We start from the raw sequence: 22,262 nt of genomic DNA, 5'->3' as shown, positions 1-22,262 counted from the left end.
AATACGAAGCAAGCATTCTGTTACATTTTATCTTATATATCCATGTTGTGTGGTGAGCTGAACCGGACATATGATACAATTTTATTTTATGTCTGGCTGACCTGTTAAGCAAACAGTATATTTTCCCTCTTAAATTCTTACATAATACTTGTCTTTCCTTTTAAATAAAGTGTTATAGCTGACATTACTGATATAGCTATCATTTGTTAGATTTTATTAATTTAAAGACCTATACAAGCATTTGACTTTCAAATCTGTGTACTTCTGATAACACAAATAAAAGGATGTTTGGTATACGTCATTCAGACAGCAACCCAACAAAAATTTAACTATGACCGAAATGAGCAGGTTACACTTAAGAATGGTTGTGTATAGTGAACATTTAAATACATGGCAAAATGATAAGTGAAAAAGTTGAAAGCAAAATCAGTATAAGTCAATTCAATAATAGGAGATGCACAACTCTAATATGCCTACACACTTTTTATGACCTTCAAGGATCAGGGTTGAAAACTATTGAAGGAGTAAATTACACCTAATTGCGACTGTCTTTTGTAAAAAAAAATTGAGAATTACTTAAATACCACGTTATATACAAAAAAATGAAGAAACTGATCGAACAATTTTATAACACCAGGTGTACAACTTCAATAAATGTGAAATAAATTTTGTGAATTCGAGGTTATGGGTTAAAAACTGTAGTTTCTGTTAATTAAACAAATTAGGTATCCAATTTTCTCCAGTGAAAATAATTGAATCAACAATTTACAGTTATACAAATATAAAAAAGAATAAGAATATGATGAGACTAAAGTTCTAACACACCTGCAAATGCCAGAGCTATTGTTGCCAATGTAATCTTGGGGATTAGTTTATAACGTGTACTTATGATAGAAATTTGAATACCGAAGTCGAGCTCATCAAAACGAGCATGACTAAAACTTTTACATTAGATCTGTTAAAACAGAGTGCACGCTCTTGGATTTCTCTCCTGCTCTACTGAGGATACATGCAATTGAATTTGATGTTGAAAGCCTTTAAAAACAGTCTTACTATTTTACTACAGCTATCACATTAACTTTTAAACAGTATCAATGATCCACGAAAAAGACATTAAGGTTAGATGAACCCTGATGGAGAGACATATGCACCTAGCATTCATTCCATACACTAAATATAGTTGACCTGGTCTTAATAGTGCTTAAACACACCTAACCACAAAAAAATTATGTTGACTAATGGGCCATTGGCCAAAAATCTAAAAAATTCCGGTACTGTCTCAGACACTTCAATCAATAAGTCAACAATATTTGGTGTATGGAATGACTGTAAGGTGTCTGTTTCTCAGTTACTTCGAACAACAACACGCCTGGTAAACCATCAAATCTCAACCAAATGTTTAAGCGAGAAAAAAGTTTACTGGCACTTCCTGTTGAGCTTTTCTGGTACAAAATATCAAAAATATAGATAGGGTAGGTTGACTTTTCATCAATTTATTGTCAATCTGTAAATATTTTGTTAAATAGAAGAATGTCATGCCATAGATAACTAAATGAGAGCTTTTCTCATTCATTACTAGGACCAATGGAATTTAAAATGACATCGGAATGACTTTTCTCCTGCAGGTAAGTACAGCCAGCTCAGTGAGTTTTTGACAAAATGACAGTGAGTTCGGTGTTTTTCTTAATCAATACAAACGTATAATAACATTTTTTTTTCTATTTCTTACGAATTTTATTTTATTAAGCTGAATATGTTATAAAGTATGTCAGGTTGAGATTGTCTGGTATCGATTGTAATATTATGGAACAATGTTGAAATCTACTGTCGAATAAAATTTTCAACTAGCTACGTATCAATCGGATACAACCGTCAAAATTCATGAACTTTCTGTATAGTGGTTGTCATTTTAACTTGTTTCTGGCAGAGACATATATATATATATATATACAAAACACGTGTATATATGTCTCTGTTTCTGGTTTTGACATTAGTTTTATATGGAGTCTTGTTGGACTAATACACATAATAAAGAGTTATTTTTTAAAGTCTACTGAGCTAACGAGATAGAAAGTCTAGCGCAGAAGATTTAAAGTCAAGCGCTGTACGTATAAAATTCGGCGCAGTAGATGCAATGTCCAGCGCTGTAGATCTTAATTTTCAGAGCTGTAGATTAAAAGTCCTGCCTTGCTTCCTTACAAATAAGGCTTACTGTTATGTCATGTATGTGCATATGTATGGAAACAGCATCTCCCATAGATTTGATTTACAATAGGTAAAATGAAAATATAATCTCTCTTATTTGGCAAAACTTTTAGGAATTTTTGGTCCTCAATGCTTTCAACTTCGTACTTTATTTGGCCTTTTTAACTTTTTTTTATTCGAGCGTCACTAATGAGTCTTTTGTAGACCAAACGCGCTTCTGGCGCAAATACAAAATTTCAATCTTGGTATCTATGATGAGTTTATTTAGGTGTTACAAAGGAAACAATTTGCATTTATTTAATACAAAATATTGCAAAAAGGGGGATAAAAATGTCACAAATGTCCCCAAAATATGGTCTAAAGTAGAAATTCAATCCATTTGAGTGACATCATTGACATTTATCTATCTAGATGTCAAATGAAAACCATATGCATTTAACATAATTTTTCGATAAAATTGAATTGAAAAGTTTGAGCGTATAAAAAATGGATTAGTGACAAGGTTCCGGTGCAAAAAAATAGTTGGCATGCATTTTGTAGCTAGACACACGGACACAATGATAAATTATAAATATTGAATATTAAAATTCAGTTTAAAGGCTTAATTAGTTTAATACAAATGATCTTTTTCTAATGTAAAATGCCACAAATGTAAATTTTATTTATATACAATTTTCTGAACACAAATTATACTGTAATTTCGTATTGGCATTGTGTAGGCACCGGACACATCCATCTAGAACACCAATACCAATATTTAATACTCAAATAATTCCTGTGTATTGCTACCCAATACTTACATCGCTCGACTTTACATCTACAGCGCTAGACCTTACATCTTGAGCGCTAGACTTTATTTCTCTAGCGCTTACTTAACATTGTCAGATCTTTAGCGCTAGACTTTACATCTCATTTTATAGGCTTTAAAAACCACTACGCTTTAGTATCTGTATTAATAGACCGACAGGACTCTATCATACAAAACTAATATCTACACAAATAAACAAGCTATAATGACAACCACTATACAGAGGGTTCACGAATTTTGACGGTCGTATCTAATTGATAATTAGCTAGTTGGAAGTTTTATTAGACAGGAAATCTCAACATTGTTCCAGAATATCACAACCGATACCAGACAATCTCAACCTGACATACTTTATAACATATTCAGCTTAATAAAATTATATTAGTAAGAACAGAGACATATAATACAATTGTATTATATGTCTCTTCTGGTAAGAAATAGATAAAAAAAAACTGTTATTATACGTTTATAGTGACGAAGAAGAACACTTATATACTGATATATACGTTACGTATTGATAACTCATTTTCATTTTGTCAAAAACTCAGTGAGCTAGCTGCACTTACCAGTGGGAGAAAAGTCATTCCGATGTCATTTTAAATTACATTGGTCCGAGTAATGAACGAGAAAGCTCTCATTTACTTTCTATGGCATGACATTCTTTTTTTAACAAAATATTTACAGATTGACAATAAATTGATGAAAAGTCGACCTACCCTTTCTACATTTTTGATATTCTGTACCGGAAAAGCTCAACAGGAAGTGCCAGTAAACTTTTTTTCTAGCTTAACCATTTGATGGTTTACCAGGCGTGTTATTCGAAGTACATGAGAAACAGATACCTTACAGTCATTCCATGCACCAACTGTTGTTGACTTATTGCTTGAAGTAACTGAGAAGCAGATACCTTACAATCATTCCATACACTAAATATTGCTGACTTATTGCTTGAAGTGTCTGAGACAGAACCGGTAACTTTGAGTGTTTCTAGCCAATGGCATATGTAATTTTGAGATTGTTTTATTATACTAAGCTGCTGTATTCTTCAATGCATAGAGCTCAAACAGGTGTTAGGAGCCATCTGAAAACTTGCAGGGAGGTGAGAGTTTTTGCTGCAGGTTGAATACCTCACTATGACTTTAAGATGAAGAACAGTAATAAAAGCATTCCTCCTCTGTTTTTTACGTATGCATAATGATTTTGGGTCATGAATTGATACACCATAGCCGTTTCTTTTCCATAAATTAAGGATAACCAGTTAACTAGTTATGTGAAAGATTGTACAGGAAACATAAGGACCCTTTAACCGTTAAATGTTGTGACTTTGACTCCAGAAAATACCACTCACAGATATCACCTTTTTATTTTGGTTGGTTTTTTTTTTAACAAATTCTGACCTGAAATTCTTTAAATACAGCTTTCTTTTGGATTTTTTCTTTTGGCTGCTGTCTCATTGAAGTCTGAGGTGGGTGGTTTTTCTGCTCATTTTGAGTGGGGGAAATGGTGGGTTCTTTTACCAGCCAGTTAAACCAAAGATTTTAAATTGTTATTTGATGCTTTTTTGCTAAGCAAAAACCAAGAGAGACAAAAGATACCAAAGGGCCATTCAAAATCATAAATTGAAAATAAACTGACAATGTCATGGCAAAAAAAGGCAAGTTATGGCGTAACTCTTGAGATAACTTCTCTGATGTGTGCTACATTATTCTCTCAATTTAAGGCCAGTTCGTGTAATAAAATTCTAATAAGATGCACATCACCTATTCTTGGTCCCCATTGCTTTCTTCGTGAATTTTTTCACTTTAAATTTAAACATTTATGGGGGCAGGATCAATATACCGTAATTTACACATTAGACCGTACTGGTTATCAGAACTTTTGGATACACAAATCCAGGTACTTCATATCGGATAAACAGGCAATATATGCCCTCGATTTTGAAATTCATTCATACATTTTTGTATTATTTAAAATTATCAGTCAAAAGGTTTTCTACAAGGATCACCAATCTTTCACCTTTCATTTGATACCTAAATTACCAAAATATATTCTACATAGTTTGATACTTACACCTATGTGTAGGAACTATTTAGTTTTAAATATGTACTACTTTTCGGTATGTTCTTTTTGACCGGGCCCCCAAAAAGGTGGTGCTATATCTTACATAGTCTACCCAAATTATGTGCCCTATACATACGTTATATCTTGTCAAGTTATCTAACAAATATCTTGATGTGTCCAGTGGTTGTCTAAATGCTTTTATTGTTTTTTGCACACTTCAATGTGATTGTCGGGCTAAATTATGGCAGTACCTGTTTGATTTCTTTGCCAGATTTATTTATTTGATATTACTCCATGGCTTTGTTCTTCAATTCACAGTTGGGACGTGATCGTCCGTTTGCAAAGAATTCCATTCAAACCAGTGCCAAGGGCCATCTTAAACTTGCAGTTAGGTAAGAGTTTTTATGCTCCGTGTTGATGGTTTCACTGCGACTTTGAGATAAAGAACAGCAATAAAAGCACTGTTCCTTTGCTTTTTGTGTTTTTGCTGTGCACATACTGATATTGTGTCATGGATGGATACCCCATATCCTTTCATTCCAATTATAGAAAACCAAACCAATAAAATGGGCGCAGCTTGATACGACCGCAGAGGTCGAACCCTGAACAGGTTGGGGAAGTATGGAGACTACATTCAAGCTTGATACAGCTCTGAATTTGGATTGTGATTAAATATTTGACACAGCATAGGTTTCTGACAGAAAATAAATGTGGTCTAAGAACTAAAATAATTTAAATTTGAATTTTACCTTTTATGGTCTATTATCCAAAATCATAATATATGGTTAGATTCAGCATATCCAAGTACACCAAAATAAGTTAATTTATTCATTAATGGACAATATTAGCTTAATTTTAAAAAAGGGGTTCGCTTCATAAAAAAAAAATTATATATAGTATTCTGAAAATTAATTTATACAGAATAACAAACAAACCTACAACGAAGTTCTTCCAAAAAATTTACCAAAAAAATGAAAAAAATAATTTCCAAAATATCATTCATCATTAGTACAATGACTTTTAAAAATCTATAAACATACCTTTAAGTTAATTATTTTCAAAATATCTTATAATGTCAGAACAGTACATTTCAAACTATATTTAAACATAATTTCTAAAAATTAGAATTTGATGCTATATCTATTTTCAACTATGAATCTACTAGCAATTTCTATAAATAGTGCAATACAGCTCTAAATTTGGATTGTGATTAAATACTTGACATAGCATTGGTTTCTGACACAGAATGTTGTTGTCTAAGAACTTTAAAATTTGAAATTGGACATTTACCTATTATGGTCCAATATCCAAAATCTAAATACATGGTTAGATTCAGCATATCAAAGAACCCCAAGAATTAAATTTTTGATGAAATCAAACAAAGTTTAATTTTGGACCCTTTGGACCTCAATATGGACCAATTTGATAACGGGGCCCAAAAACCAAAATCTAAATACACAGTTAGATTCAGTATATCAAAGAACCCCATAAATTAAATTTTTGTTGAAATCAAACAAAGTTTAATTTTGGAACCGCTTTTGACCAACTTGAAAACTGGGCCCGAAATCAAAAATCTAAATACATGTTTAGATTCAGCATACCAAAAATCCCCAAGAATTTAATTTTTGTTAAAATCAAACTAAGTTTAAATTTGGACCCTTTGAACCTTAATACTGACCAATTTGAAAAACGGGCCTAAAAATCCAAAATCTAATTACACGGTTTGATTCAGCATATTAAAGAACCCCAAGAATTCAAGACTTTGAATTAAACCCTATTGAAATTGGTCCCTTTTTCCTAAACGTTTATGGCCATAACCCCCAAAATCAATCCCAACCTTCCTTTCGAAGTATGGACCCTTGCGGATTAATTTCATAGAGATCCATACACTTTAACTCAAGTTATTGTCCTGAAACAAGAAAAATGCTTGTTTTTGGCCCCTAATTCCTAAACAGTAATGGCAATAACCCCCCAAATCAATACCAACATTGGCAAAGAAATCAATTCCATAGAGATCCATACACTTATACTCAAGTTATTGTCTGGAAACCAAATGTATTCGGACGACGACTCTTACAACGTCTTAACATTATACGACCACAAAATGTTGCAGTCATATAAAATCCAGGGGTGATCTCAGGTGCTCTGGAATTGTAAGCAGATCATGCTCCACATGTGGCACCCATCGTATTGCTCATGTACATGTAAGTACAAACCGGTGATAAGTCTAATTTAGTAGATCATATTTGGAGGAAAAAAATAAAATTATCAAGGGATGATTTCAACTTCACCACTTGGAACTCTTCGGTTTAATAGATTTATTGTGTGCAATAACCCTGTATCAAGGGAATCATGAAAGGAAACGCAAGTCCTGGAATATTGTATCAACTGGTAGATATATACTCCATATGCAGGCACTGCTGGAATGTTGCTACATAGATATGGAAAGTTCCCAGTTGGGAATCTGAAATCATCTTTTTCGTCGTAAAGTTTTGTTCTCAATCGATCCTCAACCCTGAACTAGCAAATGAAAAATCTGGCTATGCATGTTGGCCTGGTATATAGTAGGGCTAATATTCATATTGCATTAGCATGTTCTTGTCTTGAATATGCGTTTAATTCGCCATTAGATGTTAGCCATCCATCATCATCATTGAAGGTCTTCATGAAATGTTTAAATTCAGATAAAACTGCATTATTTTTGTTTTTGTGAAACTTGAAAATATTTTTGAAAACAGTTTAATTATACCATTTGCCCTCAAACATTCTGTGAGTAAATAAAGAAAAGTTATTTCATACTTTTATTAAATTCTCAGGTAATGAAAAGTTCCTTTCCAAGAACTTGATACACAAAACAAAACTATTTGTACATGATGAAAGACATAGTTAAACTTTTGAACATACTTGTTTGTCTATTTTCAACAATATTATCATTTAACAAACAAATCCATACATATTTTTTCCTTGATATGTATGTTTAAAAAAGACAAAATTTAACTATAAATTCAAAAATGACATTAAAACAATAGATAATTCATTTCCCATACAATTTCCCAAATGACTGAAATCATAATTCTTTTGCAGAATTATGATAAAAATGAAAATTGATAAAACCCATATATCAAAAGTCCCCCAACAATGTTATCAAAAGGGAAATGAAAATGAGTATTATTTAAATACAAAACATCCATCATCAATTGTTAAACATACCCCTTCCTGTATGGATATACACAATATATAAAGATGTCTTTTTTATGGCTAGAGTAAGAAAAATAAAAGAAATATCAACATATTAAAATTTGAACTGACAACTATTTTAGAGCTAGATACAACCAGCAAAGGAATTGAGTACATGTAACTTTCATGGTAGTTTTCAGCCATCTGTTTGATTATACCATAATTTCTGCTCTTAAATCTATACAGTTACAATTAGGAATGAAAAGTTAAAAGATTTTATTTGTTTCCCTCCATTTCAATATCGTAAAACAAAAAGCCCCTCTGCTACAGTGAAATAAAAAAATTTCATAAATTCATTGGCATTTCATGATCACTTGACCAATTCCTTTCACACACCTGAACCTTTCAATTCAACAAGTTTCCATAGCACAATCTGAACAATTCTATACTCCAAAATATGATCAGCCCTTCCACAAGGTCACTAACACCTTGACCAGAACATATTCATTGAAGCAAAGCAGGAATGTTGGTACTTTTTAAACCACCTATGTGATTTCTGTTCATGGTACATTACAGAACTTGTGAATCTTGTTCAGTAATCTTCTTTTTGATACAAAGCAGCGACTTTTTCTTGATGTCTCCTTGTCTCTATGTGTATTGCTAACAGCTGTGGGGTGTGCCATGTCATTTCACAGATTTCACACGTGATAGGTTCTCTCTTTGTGTAGCTGAAAATAAACAACATAGTAAGGTTTGAATTATCGATTTCATTGTTACTTGATAAGATTGATCGATTGTTGTGTGCATAACTCCCAGTGGCGAATATTTTATGCATTTTCAGAAAGATACTTAAAAAATAAACTTAGTACTGAATGAAATGTTATACAAGAAACAGACTGAAATGAAAACACTTATTGTTCTTTATGACCTGCTGCAATAGTGATGGATAAAATGGTACTATATTCCTACGAAAAAACTTGGACAATTTTAATCATTGATATTTCTTTCTTGCTTAATTATTTATCTATTCCATTAAAATCAGAAAACAAACAGGTCCAACCTGTTCTAATAAACAAAATTATGCACACAAAAAAGACAAAACATACATATTATGCCCTCTACTATCAAAGGATAAGGATAGGCAAAAAAGGTGTTTTCTCCTCATTTGTTGATTGTTCCATTGATTTTTTGCCTGAAAATACTGTGGATTCATTAATTTTCTACATTGAGGAAAAATTGAATTTTCGTGTCTATTTGATTTCATGGTTTTATCAAAGTCTGCATACAAGCCTTTAGAAAATTTAAACTTTGTCGAACATCTTAGTTCATGGTTTACCTTTACCCAGGAACATTGCTATCCCACCAATAAACCCACAGTAAATAGCTTTTTTGGACTGATTTTTATTGTATGTTGTACTACTATGTACAATTTGTTATATACATTGAACATTGGACAAGCATGGTAAAGTTCAATGCAAAGTAGTTGGCTCTCCTGGTTTATAAGCTCAGAGGTCAAAGACTTATTTAGAAATTATGTTAGCATGAAAGCAACCAAATGACATTGACAAGATCATCAAAAATCAAAAGTGAATAGTCAGCATTAAATACAGGTAAAATCCTTGTGAATTATTTCTAGTCCTGGTTCAACTGAGGACAAGGGTCAAATCTGGCTATTGTTAAATGAAACAGCCCATATGGCTAAGTCAATGTTCATTAATATGGCATAAGGAAAACAATTAATCCTGTTATTTTAATTATAAGCTATTCCCTGAAAACTATTTATAGCTTATAATTAAAGACAAGAAATCAACTCACTCTTTTGAAGCCTTTTTCAACCATTCTGCATGTTCTTTCAAATACTCAGGACTAGCTTTATCCACATACACTTCTTCTTCTAACATCTGTGCTTTGTGCAGGTTAAGGAGATGTGGAGCAGCAGCAGGGGTTTCTTCTAATGATGTCTCTATCAAATCATCAGGCTCTACCTAAAAATATTGATAGATTGATTATTGTGCACATCATTTCAGTGCAATCAGCAATGCAAACAAATTAAATTTCAACTTTAAACTAAAGGTCCAAGATTTTGTCCATAATAATTTTCATAAAAGCTAGACACCGCACTATCTTTTGGTGGTAATAAATGCATTAGTGCATAAATAAAATACTTGAATATCATAATATAAGAATAAGTTCAAGGAATTTTTTTTCCAAAAAATATGAAAATTATATACTTTTAGGAAGGTGTAAGTGTTTGCTAAGAATTGAAGGCTCCCTGTGACTTTGGTATGAAAGCAGCATAAAAGTGATATTCCTTTTGCTCTTGACTTTGTTTAGTGTATCTAGGGATTTTGTTGCAAGAATCCACAAGAGTTCCTTATGGTACCCCCATCACAATAAAGGAACACAATAACATATTACACTTAATTCCATTGGGGTGCCATATGCAAGTCTTTAATGGGATTTTAAAAGCACATTTGAGGATTTACAAGATTATATTTAGAGCAGGACAAATTGTATTGATTTTTTTTGTATGTCTCTTTTGATTTATTTGTTTGTTCTGCTGTTGCCTCTTTGACCAATACCCATAACTCTACTTTATATCATGAAGCCGATGGAGACATAGAAGATAAACATAGAATAATTTATGTGGTTATTGGATGTAAAACTTTTAATAGCTAAAAGGAAACCAGGCAACACACAGAAAAGTATCTATGTAGAAAATAAATAATTATTGTTAAGTGCATGTACAGTAAATTCAGAATATTCACTTCAAGAGAATATTTTTCTAACATATCAACAAACTATTTGAACATAAATCTATGTTTTGTAAACAACCTGTCATATTGACTGAAATTTCATCAACAAAATTTGTTCATGTATAACATAAATGATTGGAAAATGAACAATTTATCAACCTTGACTTTTATTCAGTACCTGACTACTATATCACATCATTAATGATTACTGTTGATGTGGTTTGGATAAAATGTACTTAAAACGGACTGGTTATTCTGGGACATACAATTCCTAGCCTAGTTTAACTAATTAAAATGGAATGACCTGTTTGGAATAGTCTAATTTTGCGGAGATATACCCGTTTTTGAAAATGAACATGTTTTCTCTTATAGGGTAAACCATTTGAATCCAAATTTCACCTGTTTCAAAATGAGATTGCCCAGTTTTATATGACAAGAAACTCGGGATGCCAGCTAACTTTTTTACAGTAGAGCTAGGCAGGATAACGAAATATGTTTTGCATTTGAAAGCAAGAATGATGAATCATGGGATCATGGACAGTGTTAATTGATGGAATATAAAACATGCAACAAGTTTGTTCAAAACAACTTTAAAATTCACAAAAATAGCATACTGATTTAAAAATCTTTACAATAGAATCAAAACATGTTGATTTACAAAATTGTTCAACCTTTAATTAACAATGGGAGTATTTATTGTCTACATTATTTGCACGTGTAATTCAGTCCTTTTTAGTGCTTTTTGGAACAAGTAAGCTAAAAAGCTAGTATTTATTATGACCAGGTGTAAGATACACCTCACAATAATAATGTGACTTTGTGGAAGATTCACAAATCAGTAATATAAGTTTTGAAATGACAGTTCATTTCAATATGAACAAGAGTGCACACGCTGAAATGTCTCGCCTGTTTTACTGACCATTGATTTTATGTTGAAAGTCTTAAAGATAAAGATTTTACTAAAAGCATGACAGAAGCTTAACATTTTTAAAGATCTGACAATGAGGTAAAGTCAGATAAATCGTGACAGACAGACATATACACCTTACAATTTTTTAAACACCAAATAAAGTTGACCTATTGCGTACGCTAATTGAAAAACAGACCAAAACAAAAAAAACGTAACATTGACCTTTGAACCATAAAAATGAGGGCAAGGTCAGATGATACCTGCAAGACAGACATGTACACCTTACAATCATCCATACACCAAATATAGTTGACCTAGTACTTGAAAAACAGACCAAAACTCAAAAACTTAACATTGACCAATGAACCATGAAAATGAGGTAGAGGTCAGATGAAACCTGCCAGACTGACATGTACCCTTTACAATCATTCCATACACCAAATATAGTTGACCTACTGCTTATAGTATTTGAGAAATGAACCTAATCACGTAACTTTAACCTTGACCACTGATCAATTAAATGAAGTCGAGATCAGGTGAACTCTCTCTGACAGACATGTAGACGTTGAAAGGAACCCATATACCAAATATAGTTATCATGTTACTCATTAAAAATGAGAAATTCACATGACAAAAAAAATCTTTTTTTTTTTAAGCAGTCGCTTAACCATGAAAATGAGGTCAGGGACAATAGACACATATGATTGATGGAAACTTCGTAACATATGGTATTTGCATACAAGATATGAAGCATCCATGTCTTCTACCTTCTGAAATATAAAGCTGTATACAAATAGTTTACGCCGCCGCCGGATAGTAATACCTATGTCTTGCATACTGCGACTTTCGTCGCAGGCGAGACAATCATAAAACTGAATCCGTCGAACAACTTAACAACATCGTATCAGGAAAATTGTAGTGCATTCTAATTGCAGATAAGCAGGGGTATTAAACAATTCATCACCTGTAACATACAAGATTCAAAGAATATGGGTTGTTGTAATTGACAGGACCAACACGCTCTCTTCGTTTATATACAAGTCTACATATAAATAATATATGTTGCATGTGTATATCACTCCTATTAGTTAGCTCTTAATTCCTACATATGTTGCGCCTGATGGAGAAGCATTTACAGTCAGTTGACTTGACCTAAAATCTAACTCATTTTCCTTGATATTCTTTTTAATAACATTACTCTAAAATTTAAACAGAATGAGAGATGTCAAGAATGTTCTTAACACAGCTATACATCAACATATTGAGGCCCCTCATGGGGGTGTCCAAGTAATCACATAATCCCAAATGTTTTTTTGCCAATATAATCACATAATCATTAATTATTTTTTTAAACAAGATAATCAAATAATCAAAAATACAATCCTAGATTATCAAATAATCAAATAATCATGAAATATTTGGTCTGGTAATCAAATAATCAAATAATCACTATAAAAACGGCCAAGTAATCACATAATCAAAAACCCCATGAGGAGGCTCCATATTTAACCAAATTAACCTAAAGAAATCACAGAGTCTTAAAAGGGAACACTGATAACATCTATGAAAATAATAATCTTGAGAAATAATTAAACAAGTTTGGGCAAAGACAGTTTTATTTACTCTAAAAGCTTTTTTCTTGCAGCTTCCTGTATTTTATAGATGGCATCAGGTCCCCATGTCAATAACTTCTCTACATCACCTATAGCCAGGTTTACGGCTGATCTTACACCATTTATCTGAAATTATACATAATAATTTTTTAATTGTTTGAAAAAAAAGTTAACGTATTTTCAATAAAATATTATCTTTACTTTTGTTTTTATAAATGTTGGTCAAAAGATAATCAAACTATCGGTACAATACATCTTTGCAAAATAATTCTGACTGGTAAATTTTTACATTGCACTTTTTTTTCAAATTAGCTGTAAAACAATTTAAAGTTGCAAATATTGCTTTTTATGACTGAAGTGGTAGCTTTGAAAGCAAGATTTGAAATTTTTACCCTTTCATTCAGAATCATCATTTTATTTATTAGTATATATACATTTTTGCACATAAAATTATAATTAAAAAGGCTGGACATAGTAAAACCATGGTAATTGCATTACATTAAAGTGTAGGCATTGAATGTGATCAAAAGTAAAACTGCGATGAATATTTTATTTAACAAAGTCTTTAGCTAGATACCAAGAAAGCTAAGTTTGACAACTGTTAAAGGTCTATTCTATGGACAACAATATACCAGTATTTGAAAGTATTGTATAAAAATACATACCGGTAACATGTTTTATTTCACCTCACTGATAGTGATTTTTATTTTTGTTTTCACATCATATGGGTGTTCTAAGGTGGTATTAAGATGCCAATAATCCATAAATTCATCAAAATAACATATCTATATTTTCTACTTTCACATCCTGATTGCTTTCGTGGTTTCACTATTTGTTTTCCCAATTACCTGTGATATGTCTGTGTTATCTATTTCAACATCAAATGTGATTTCACATGTCACTGGTGAGTCTTTTGTAGACGAAACACACGTCTTCTATATTCTCACCAGGCGAGCAAGCAATTCAGGTTTTAATGAGCGTTTTGTTAATGTCAAAGCAAAGTTTGCAAAATCTTCAAAACTAACAACAGAGTTCTGATGCTTAATAGGTTCCAGAAGATAACCATCCTGTTGATGCAGATCTAGTATCTTCAGACTTTAAGAGAACTAAATTTAATGTAAGCAGTTCTCTCTCCTGACTGGATTTTTTACATTGCATTCCCGTGTTGAAGGCCTCACTGTGACTTTGAGATGAAGATCAGTAATAAAAGCGCTGTTCTTTGTTCTTTGCTTTTTGTGTGTTTTTTGCTGTGCATGTAGTGATTTTGTGACATGGATGGATAACCCATATCCTTAGTTTTTCTATTAATAAATTTCCAAAAATTGTGTTTATTTCGGTTGTTTTAACCTATTCAACTTCTTGGGTCATAGGCATTTATCATTTCATTTTTCCTATAATTATTACCCACTTCCATAATATCTTCATTTGAAAAATCATCATATAAGAGTTAGTTAAGTTTGGAAAGTCCTTCATTCACAAACTGCCACACAGAGGAAATCTTTAAAAGGATATAAGATTTAGAGAAATATTTTTTTAACAAATTCTTGGAAAACAGTTGAGTTGCATGTCCTTTATAATCAATAGGAATCATATATCATTTAATGAGAGACACAAAGAACAGCTTGCAAGGTTTCAGTTGAGTATAAATACAAGTTGAAATGCAAAATAAAAAAAAACCCAACAGCATCCAAAGCATTTATTTAATAGCACAAGTCATTTCCTTTGAGCACAATGTTTAGGACACCTTTGATTTTTCTCATGTTATGGACACAGATGGTTAAAGTGGAGTCTACTTGTGATACTGAACTTCGTAAGTATTTGTTTAAAGCAGATTACATTGGGATTGAAAGAAGAAGAAAAATGAAATGAAAATGTATATATGTTTTAATAAATATATTCTATAACAACTAAGTACATTTAAGTATATCTTTTTTTTGCAGAGAATGGGCTCTTCCAAGATCTTCTTAATATGATGTTGAAGATTAAAGGCCCTAGTTCTGGTATGTTCTTTCAACAGTATTTTCAATACTCATTTCTACTTGAGCATTTTGCATACTTATTTTGTACCTTCAATAGAAGGTTTGCATACTTATTTCATTATAAGGTCACTTGCAGTCGGTTTTATTTATTGATGTTTGTTTTTTCCAGTTGTTTTAAACTATGTAGAACATGGAATCATGAAATATGCAAGCATCATCATAGATACAAATCATTATATTTAAATAAAGCTTAGTTGACTGTTCGTTTCATATAAGCAAAATGTTTATACTAATTTACAAATGTGATAATGAACATGACATTATAGATATAACTGTTCATTGAGTTTTACGGACATATGCTGTTCTTTAACTTGACCTGACCAGCACCCATCTGTCAAAGCAGCTCATCTGTTATAATGAAGTGTCATTGCCTGAAACTAGATGTGTTGTTATATCCTTAAATATAAATGTGCATTTGTCCCAAGTCAGGAGCCTCTGGCCTTTGTTAGTCTTTTATGTTTGTTTTTTTTATTTTAGTTCATTTGTATGTTTCGGAGTTTAGTGTGACGTCCATTTTCACTGAACTAGTACACATTTTTGTTTAGGGGCCAGCTGAAGCCCGACTCCGGGTGCGGGATTTTTTCGCTGTGTTGAAGACCCGTTGGTGGCCTTGGGCTGTTTTCTGCTCTTTAGTCGGGTTGTTGTCTCTTTGACACATTCCCCATTTCCATTTTCAATTTTATTTGGTCAAAATAAGTCAGTTGATTTAGTTGCTCAAGTGAATAACCCCTGAACTTAAAGGAAATGGAATACATTTTGAAAATCTAACTTGTATTACAATTGGTAATTTGGTAACTTACTGTTTAAAAAAAAAACAAAAAAAAAACATTACAATAATTCTCATACTTTTTTTAATATTTGGCAGTAGCTGTGTGCATGTGCTTTAAGTATCTTATTCGAATTGATTGATGAATGCTTAATGTCAATTGTATATAGTACATGCCTATTCAGGATATCATGTTAATTATATATAAGTATATCCTACTTTGTACTAGACCGACATAATGTCACAGCCAGATTTTCAACTTGATAGCTAACAAGGTAGCAGTCTGCATGTAGACCTGTCAGCTAGACACATTATTCTGACTCGGAACCAACATGTTTTTGCTCTTATTTTCTTGCTGGAAAAGTATTTCATGATTTTACCAAGACAGAGAATAGAACCCTATACCTTCTATCCTCCACGGCAATTTATTTGTCTAGACCATTGATCATATGGAAGCAAAGTTATTATAAAATAGTTTTCTTTTTTCAAAACAGGATATGATACTGATTGATATTTTACTTTTAGATACATGATATTTTTATTAGTTGTTATTTTCTTTGAACTAGCTTTAAGTAACTGCGAGTTCTCTCAGATCTGTACTTTGTATCTTTTGTGTTTTTGTGCTTTTTATCGATCTGAATTTTATAATTTGTTCTTATGTTGTGCTGATACACCACTGTCCTACGTTAAGGGGAGGGTTGACTTGTCCTCAGACATTGTTAACCTTTCCACATTCTGTATGTGCCTGTCCCAAGCCAGGAGCCTGTAATTCAGTGGTTGTCGTTTGTTGTTGCATATCATATTTGTTTTTCGTTTGTTTTGTACACAAATCATGTCGTTAGGTTTTGCGTTTGAATTGTTTAATATTTGTTATTTCGGAACCTTTTATGAGTTTTGCTCATTGTTGGTCCATACAGTTACCTATAGTTGATATTCTTCTATGTGATTTGGTCTCTGGTGTAGTATTGTCTCATTGGCAATCATACCAAATCTTATCTTTATATGAAGTGCACTAATTTTATGCTACTGATTCCTTTTTAAATTCATTTCACCAATTTTTATATGCATAATTTTGTGTAGTTTTTTAAAAGTCAAAATATGTTAATGAACAGCAGTTAGTCAAGAGTAGCTTGAGAACTTTTCCTACATTGGCCACATTTGTTTATAGAACAAACTTTTTTTCGTATATTTTCCCAAATAAAACGAATAATTTATGTAAGGAATGTAATGCTTTCAAATTATAAATAACATATTTTCCCTGACGTATTATATCAGGAAAACTTTATGATGATGTGGAAAGGAATGTAAATAAGCGCTATGTAAAGCTGATCCATCTTAGTGTTTTTATCTTAAAATATTTTTTTGCCAGTAGTAAGTTAAAAGCATTTAACAAAAACGCTGTGATACTCGATACCGGTTATTTACAAATATTTACACTTGCCTGCTTAATTAACCATCATTTGTAATTGTGGTTAAGCAAATTGCTGAATTTCAAGGAAAATTGTGACTTTGAAACATAGACACTACTTAACTGACAAATGGTGGCATAGATATACATCAAACTAAGAATCTTCTAAAAATATAACCTAACTATAAAAATCTTTGATAAACTAAACTAAATCTACAAATTATCATTGTTATTTGATTTCATTAAACTTTCTGTTTTGCAACTGACACGTTAATTGTATATTAATAAACACATTTTTCTTAGCAGAACCGTCTACCTGTAACTGCAAGAAGATTGTAATTGCTTTCACAGCTTCGCTGTCAGCTACAAAATCCATTGGCTCAGGTGCAGTTGTTAAGTTTGATAAAGTTTGGACCAACGAGGGGAAAGGATATGACCCAAATTCTGGAATCTTCACAGCACCAAGGAAAGGATTCTATCAAATATCTGCAACAACAATGTCTCCAAATGGAAAATACTTCTATTCATATCTTATGAAAAATAATGAAAAAAATGTAGGAGTATACACAGGAAAAGGCTTTCATACAGGTTCAGCTAACATTGTTCTCAAATTAAAGAAAGGAGACCGTGTGTACATAAAACACCGTAGCAACACCGAGGAAATCTACAGTGATAGTGATCATTGGAGCATGTTTTCTGGCTTCCTTATTTCTGAATGAAATATGAAGCAATAATTCTATTACATTTTATCTTATATATCCATGTTGTCTGGTGAGCTGTTCTGTTGCACAAACAAAATATTTTCATTCTTTAATTCTTACATACGTAATACTTATCTTTCCTTTTCAATTTAGTATACCTTACATTACCCATATAGCTATTATTTGTTAATATTAAATCAATTTAAAGACCTATGAAGGTATTTGACTTTTAAATCTTTGTATTGTTGATAACACGAATAGACAGCAGTTCAACCAAAATTTTCCTATGACTGAAATGAGCAGGTTTTACTAAATGCCTCTTAAGCAATTGAGAATAGTTGTTAATAGTGAATATTTAAATACATGACAACATAAAATGTAAAAAAGTTGTAAACAAAAGCTTTACAACTCAATTCTATAATAGGAGGTGCACAACTTCAATATGCGTGCAAAATTTTCATGAACTTCAAGGATCTGGGTTGAAAACGATAGAAGGAGTTGATTACACCAATTTGTTTTTACAAAGTTACTAAATTATCAAGTCCAATACCAAAAATGAAAATAAAAATCTTCAAACAATTTCATAACAACAGGTGCACAACTTCAATATATGTGGAATATTTTTGTGAGTTCAAGGTTAAATACTGTAGTATCAGTTTATTAGACAAAAAAATGTATTCAATTTTCCCTTTTGAAAATACTTGAATCCACAAATTAGATTAAAGGATGTACACTTCTGAAGAAGCAGAAAATTCTAGAATTAAACTTTTTTTTTAACCTGATTTTTTGGTTTATATGACTGTAATTGTAAAGTAATTGATGAAAAAAAATCAAATGGTGGTGCAATTCTTTTTTTGCTACAGCCATTTGAAAACACCCAATTTTAATGATTTTTCCCATTTTTACATGTTTTTCACTTGTACAACATGTTTTGGGAATAAGTCCTGAAAGAGATTTCAAAGAGACTGAAACATCAGAATACATCCTTAACATTATATAACAAGAATATGGGGTATGGTTGCCAATGAGAAAACTGTCTATAAGAGACCAAATATAAGTCGAAGGGTAAGAGAAATCTCTCAAAACTGCAAATTGTCATTTCATTTCCATTTTGATTCGATTAAATTATTCATGAAACTTTTATTTTTTGTGGTGGTGGCAGAACGATATATTGAAAATTAAATTTGAAATGTTTAAAAGCTGCAACTAAATGCTTTATAACTACTTCTCTGATATTTTTGCAAATAAAAAAACTGCTGAGTTTAATCTGCGATAAGGAATTCTAGACCACGAAAACTAACATTGATCACTGATCCATAAAACGAGGTCAAGATCAGGTGAACCATATGTGAAGTCCTTGCATGAATCCCATATATCAAATATTTAGGATCCTATTACATTGTTGTACCAATAATAGAGAAAAAATCATGTGATTAAAATTTTAAGTCTGCATTCATTGCAGGTGATATATATATGATTTTAAACTGCAACTTGAAACAATTTTTTGCCCATTGATATTGTGAAAGGGCAATACTTTTTGGATAAATATTGAGAGTTGAAAATATCCCCAATTTATCTGACTTTAATTAATCCAGTCGTTTCACATTATCTTGGCAATTAATCTGTTCTTAAGAATTCTTGCCAAACTTACCTTACCAATGAAATTCTTGTTTATAACCAGGTATCTCTACTGTTCCTTATCTTCAACTATCCAGGTGCCATCACACTGTGCCATCAGAACATTCAATTGGTGAAGAACAAATTTCACACAGCTTACATGTATGAATACAAAATACTACAACTGCATGGAAAGGAATCACCATTTAAATATCCAAATCTTTTACATAAATATTTCAAGACTGCTTGATCTTAACCTTTTAGTGAAGAGATTTTGTAAATGTGCTTTGTCATTTAAAATTGAAAATCAAAAGTATTCTAAATCTACAGAATAACATAGTTGCCAACCTCAAGCAGAGAAAATATATACATATATCATGCCATGAAACAACGTTCAAATAATATTAATTATAAATGCAGGAATGACAATGTTTGTTTTGTTCACACATTGTTGTGGATATAATGGAATTTTATGTGACTGTCGTACAAGTGAGAGGTTTAGCTAAATATAAAACCAGGTTTAATCCCCCATTTTCTACATAAGGAAATGCCTGTACTAAGTCGGGAATATGACAGTTGTTTTCCATTCGTTTGATGTGTTTGAGCTTTTGATTTTTCAATTTGATAAAGGACTTTCTGTTTTGAATTTTCCTTGGAGTTCGGTATTTTTGTTATTTTACTTGTTATTAAAAATTACAAATGCAGGACAGACATAACATTTTTAAGTGTAAATTTCTACCCAAATGCAGCCAGATCCGTACTGAAAGTTGGGTTTTAAGAAAAATATATTTTTTTGAAGACCTATCATAACATGTGGGGAATCCAACACGAGGTATATATTAGGTGTGGCCATATAGATCATTTTTAATTTTTCGTGTCATCCATGTAGTAACAAAGATACTTCATTCAACAATTGACACAACAGGCCAGAAAGCTATTTGCAACAAGTCTTCCAACCGTTCAAATTTAAATGATAATGAAAATTTAACAAAAGCCGTGAATCATAGGTTTTTGTTGTGTCGTTGTTCTCCTCTTATATTTGATGCGTTTCCCTCAGTTTTAGTTTGTAACCCGAATTTGTTTTTATCTCTATCGATTTATGAGTTTCGAACAGCGGTATACTACTGTTGCCTTTATTTACAAGCTACTGACAGTGATCACAGTACCCCTGAAGGATGGTAATCTTTTTTTTTTGCTTTTCTATGGTATAAATTCAATATCATATCTTATATTTTAAATTTTCCTCATGACAATAGAGTAGGGAAAGGCAGCATTGCTGTTGTTTTGCATTATATATAATCAATATACCTTAAGCAGTTACATAAACTTATATCACAGTTTACTCAATTCCACACAATATCTTATTCAACAATGAAATAAGTTAATGATATCAGTCAAATGTAAGTGAGTTCGTCTCATAAGCTGTGTGGGGGTAGTAAAAAGTATCTCAGATAATGTTTTCACCTATGGCATATTTATTTTTTAGATAACTTCTCTTATGTGTTTTACATCATTTTTTTGCTACCAACCACTTTGTTTATTCAAATATTCCACTCCCATTTATGATTATTCGCCATGTTCATAAATAATTTCCTGCCAAGTTATCAAGCAAATATATATTGATGTGCCCCATTGTCTAAATGTTTGTACTGTTTTTGTATTTTATAATGGAATTGTCAGGAAGTATAGGACAGTACCGGCTATTTTGAGATTTCTGGACATATATGATTTTTAATTTTTCTATTATACCAAGCAGCTGTGTTCTGTAATGCAAATAACTCACACAGGTGCTAGGGGGTATCTGAAACTTGCAGTGAGGTGAGAGTTTTTGCTACTAGTTGAAGACCTCGCTGAATTAAGACGAAGAGCAGTAATAAAAGCTCTGTTTTCTGGCTTTTTTCATGTGTGCATAGTGATTTTGTGTCATGAATAGATACACCATAGCAATTCTTTTCCGTTGTAAATTAAGGATAACATGAGAACTAGTTATGTTAAAGACAGTACAGGAAACATAAGAAAGACCCTTTTCCTGCAAACGTGTAACTATGACTTCAGAAAATACCAGCCAAAGATATCCCCTTTTTTGTTGTTTACAAATCCTGAACTGATAAATCTTAATAAAATACAACTTTTTTTAGTTTTTGTGTTTTAGCAGCTGTCTCATTGTCTTAACTGCCGGAGTGGTTTCATGTTTGTTTTGA

General features: G+C 31.8%; 1 protein-coding gene across 2 annotated transcripts; it reads left to right on the top strand.

The window, feature by feature from the left end:
• Positions 1-15,220: 15,220 nt before the first annotated feature.
• On the top strand, positions 15,221-18,477 carry LOC127738653 (complement C1q subcomponent subunit A-like). Of its 2 annotated transcripts, none has more exons than XM_052249978.1 (3): positions 15,221-15,340; positions 15,471-15,530; positions 18,050-18,477. In XM_052249978.1, the coding sequence occupies exons 1-3, from the start codon at positions 15,262-15,264 to the stop codon at positions 18,460-18,462; spliced, it is 552 nt and encodes a 183-aa protein (XP_052105938.1). In that variant the 5' UTR covers positions 15,221-15,261; the 3' UTR covers positions 18,463-18,477. The 2 variants fall into 2 exon arrangements, with proteins under 2 accessions (XP_052105938.1, XP_052105937.1); XM_052249977.1 differs by having other exon boundaries at positions 18,047-18,477.
• The last annotated feature ends 3,785 nt before the right edge of the window (positions 18,478-22,262 follow it).

The sequence above is a fragment of the Mytilus californianus genome, unplaced genomic scaffold, assembly GCF_021869535.1.
Source record: "Mytilus californianus isolate M0D057914Y unplaced genomic scaffold, xbMytCali1.0.p SCAF_4, whole genome shotgun sequence".
Classification (NCBI taxonomy): domain Eukaryota; kingdom Metazoa; phylum Mollusca; class Bivalvia; order Mytilida; family Mytilidae; genus Mytilus; species Mytilus californianus.
Note: the sequence above shows the minus strand (reverse complement) of the source record. Positions and strands in the feature narration are given on the sequence as shown.

What these genes read in the sequence shown, in the direction of transcription:
- LOC127738653 (XM_052249977.1), top strand. Translation starts at nt 15,262, where the DNA reads ATGTTTAGGACACCTTTGATTTTTCTCATGTTATGGACACAGATGGTT. An exon ending in TACTTGTGATACTGAACTTC is followed by an intron (nt 15,341 to 15,470) that starts GTAAGTATTTGT and finishes TTTTTTTTGCAG; the next exon opens with AGAATGGGCTCTTCCAAGAT. An exon ending in GATTAAAGGCCCTAGTTCTG is followed by an intron (nt 15,531 to 18,046) that starts GTATGTTCTTTC and finishes CATTTTTCTTAG; the next exon opens with CAGAACCGTCTACCTGTAAC.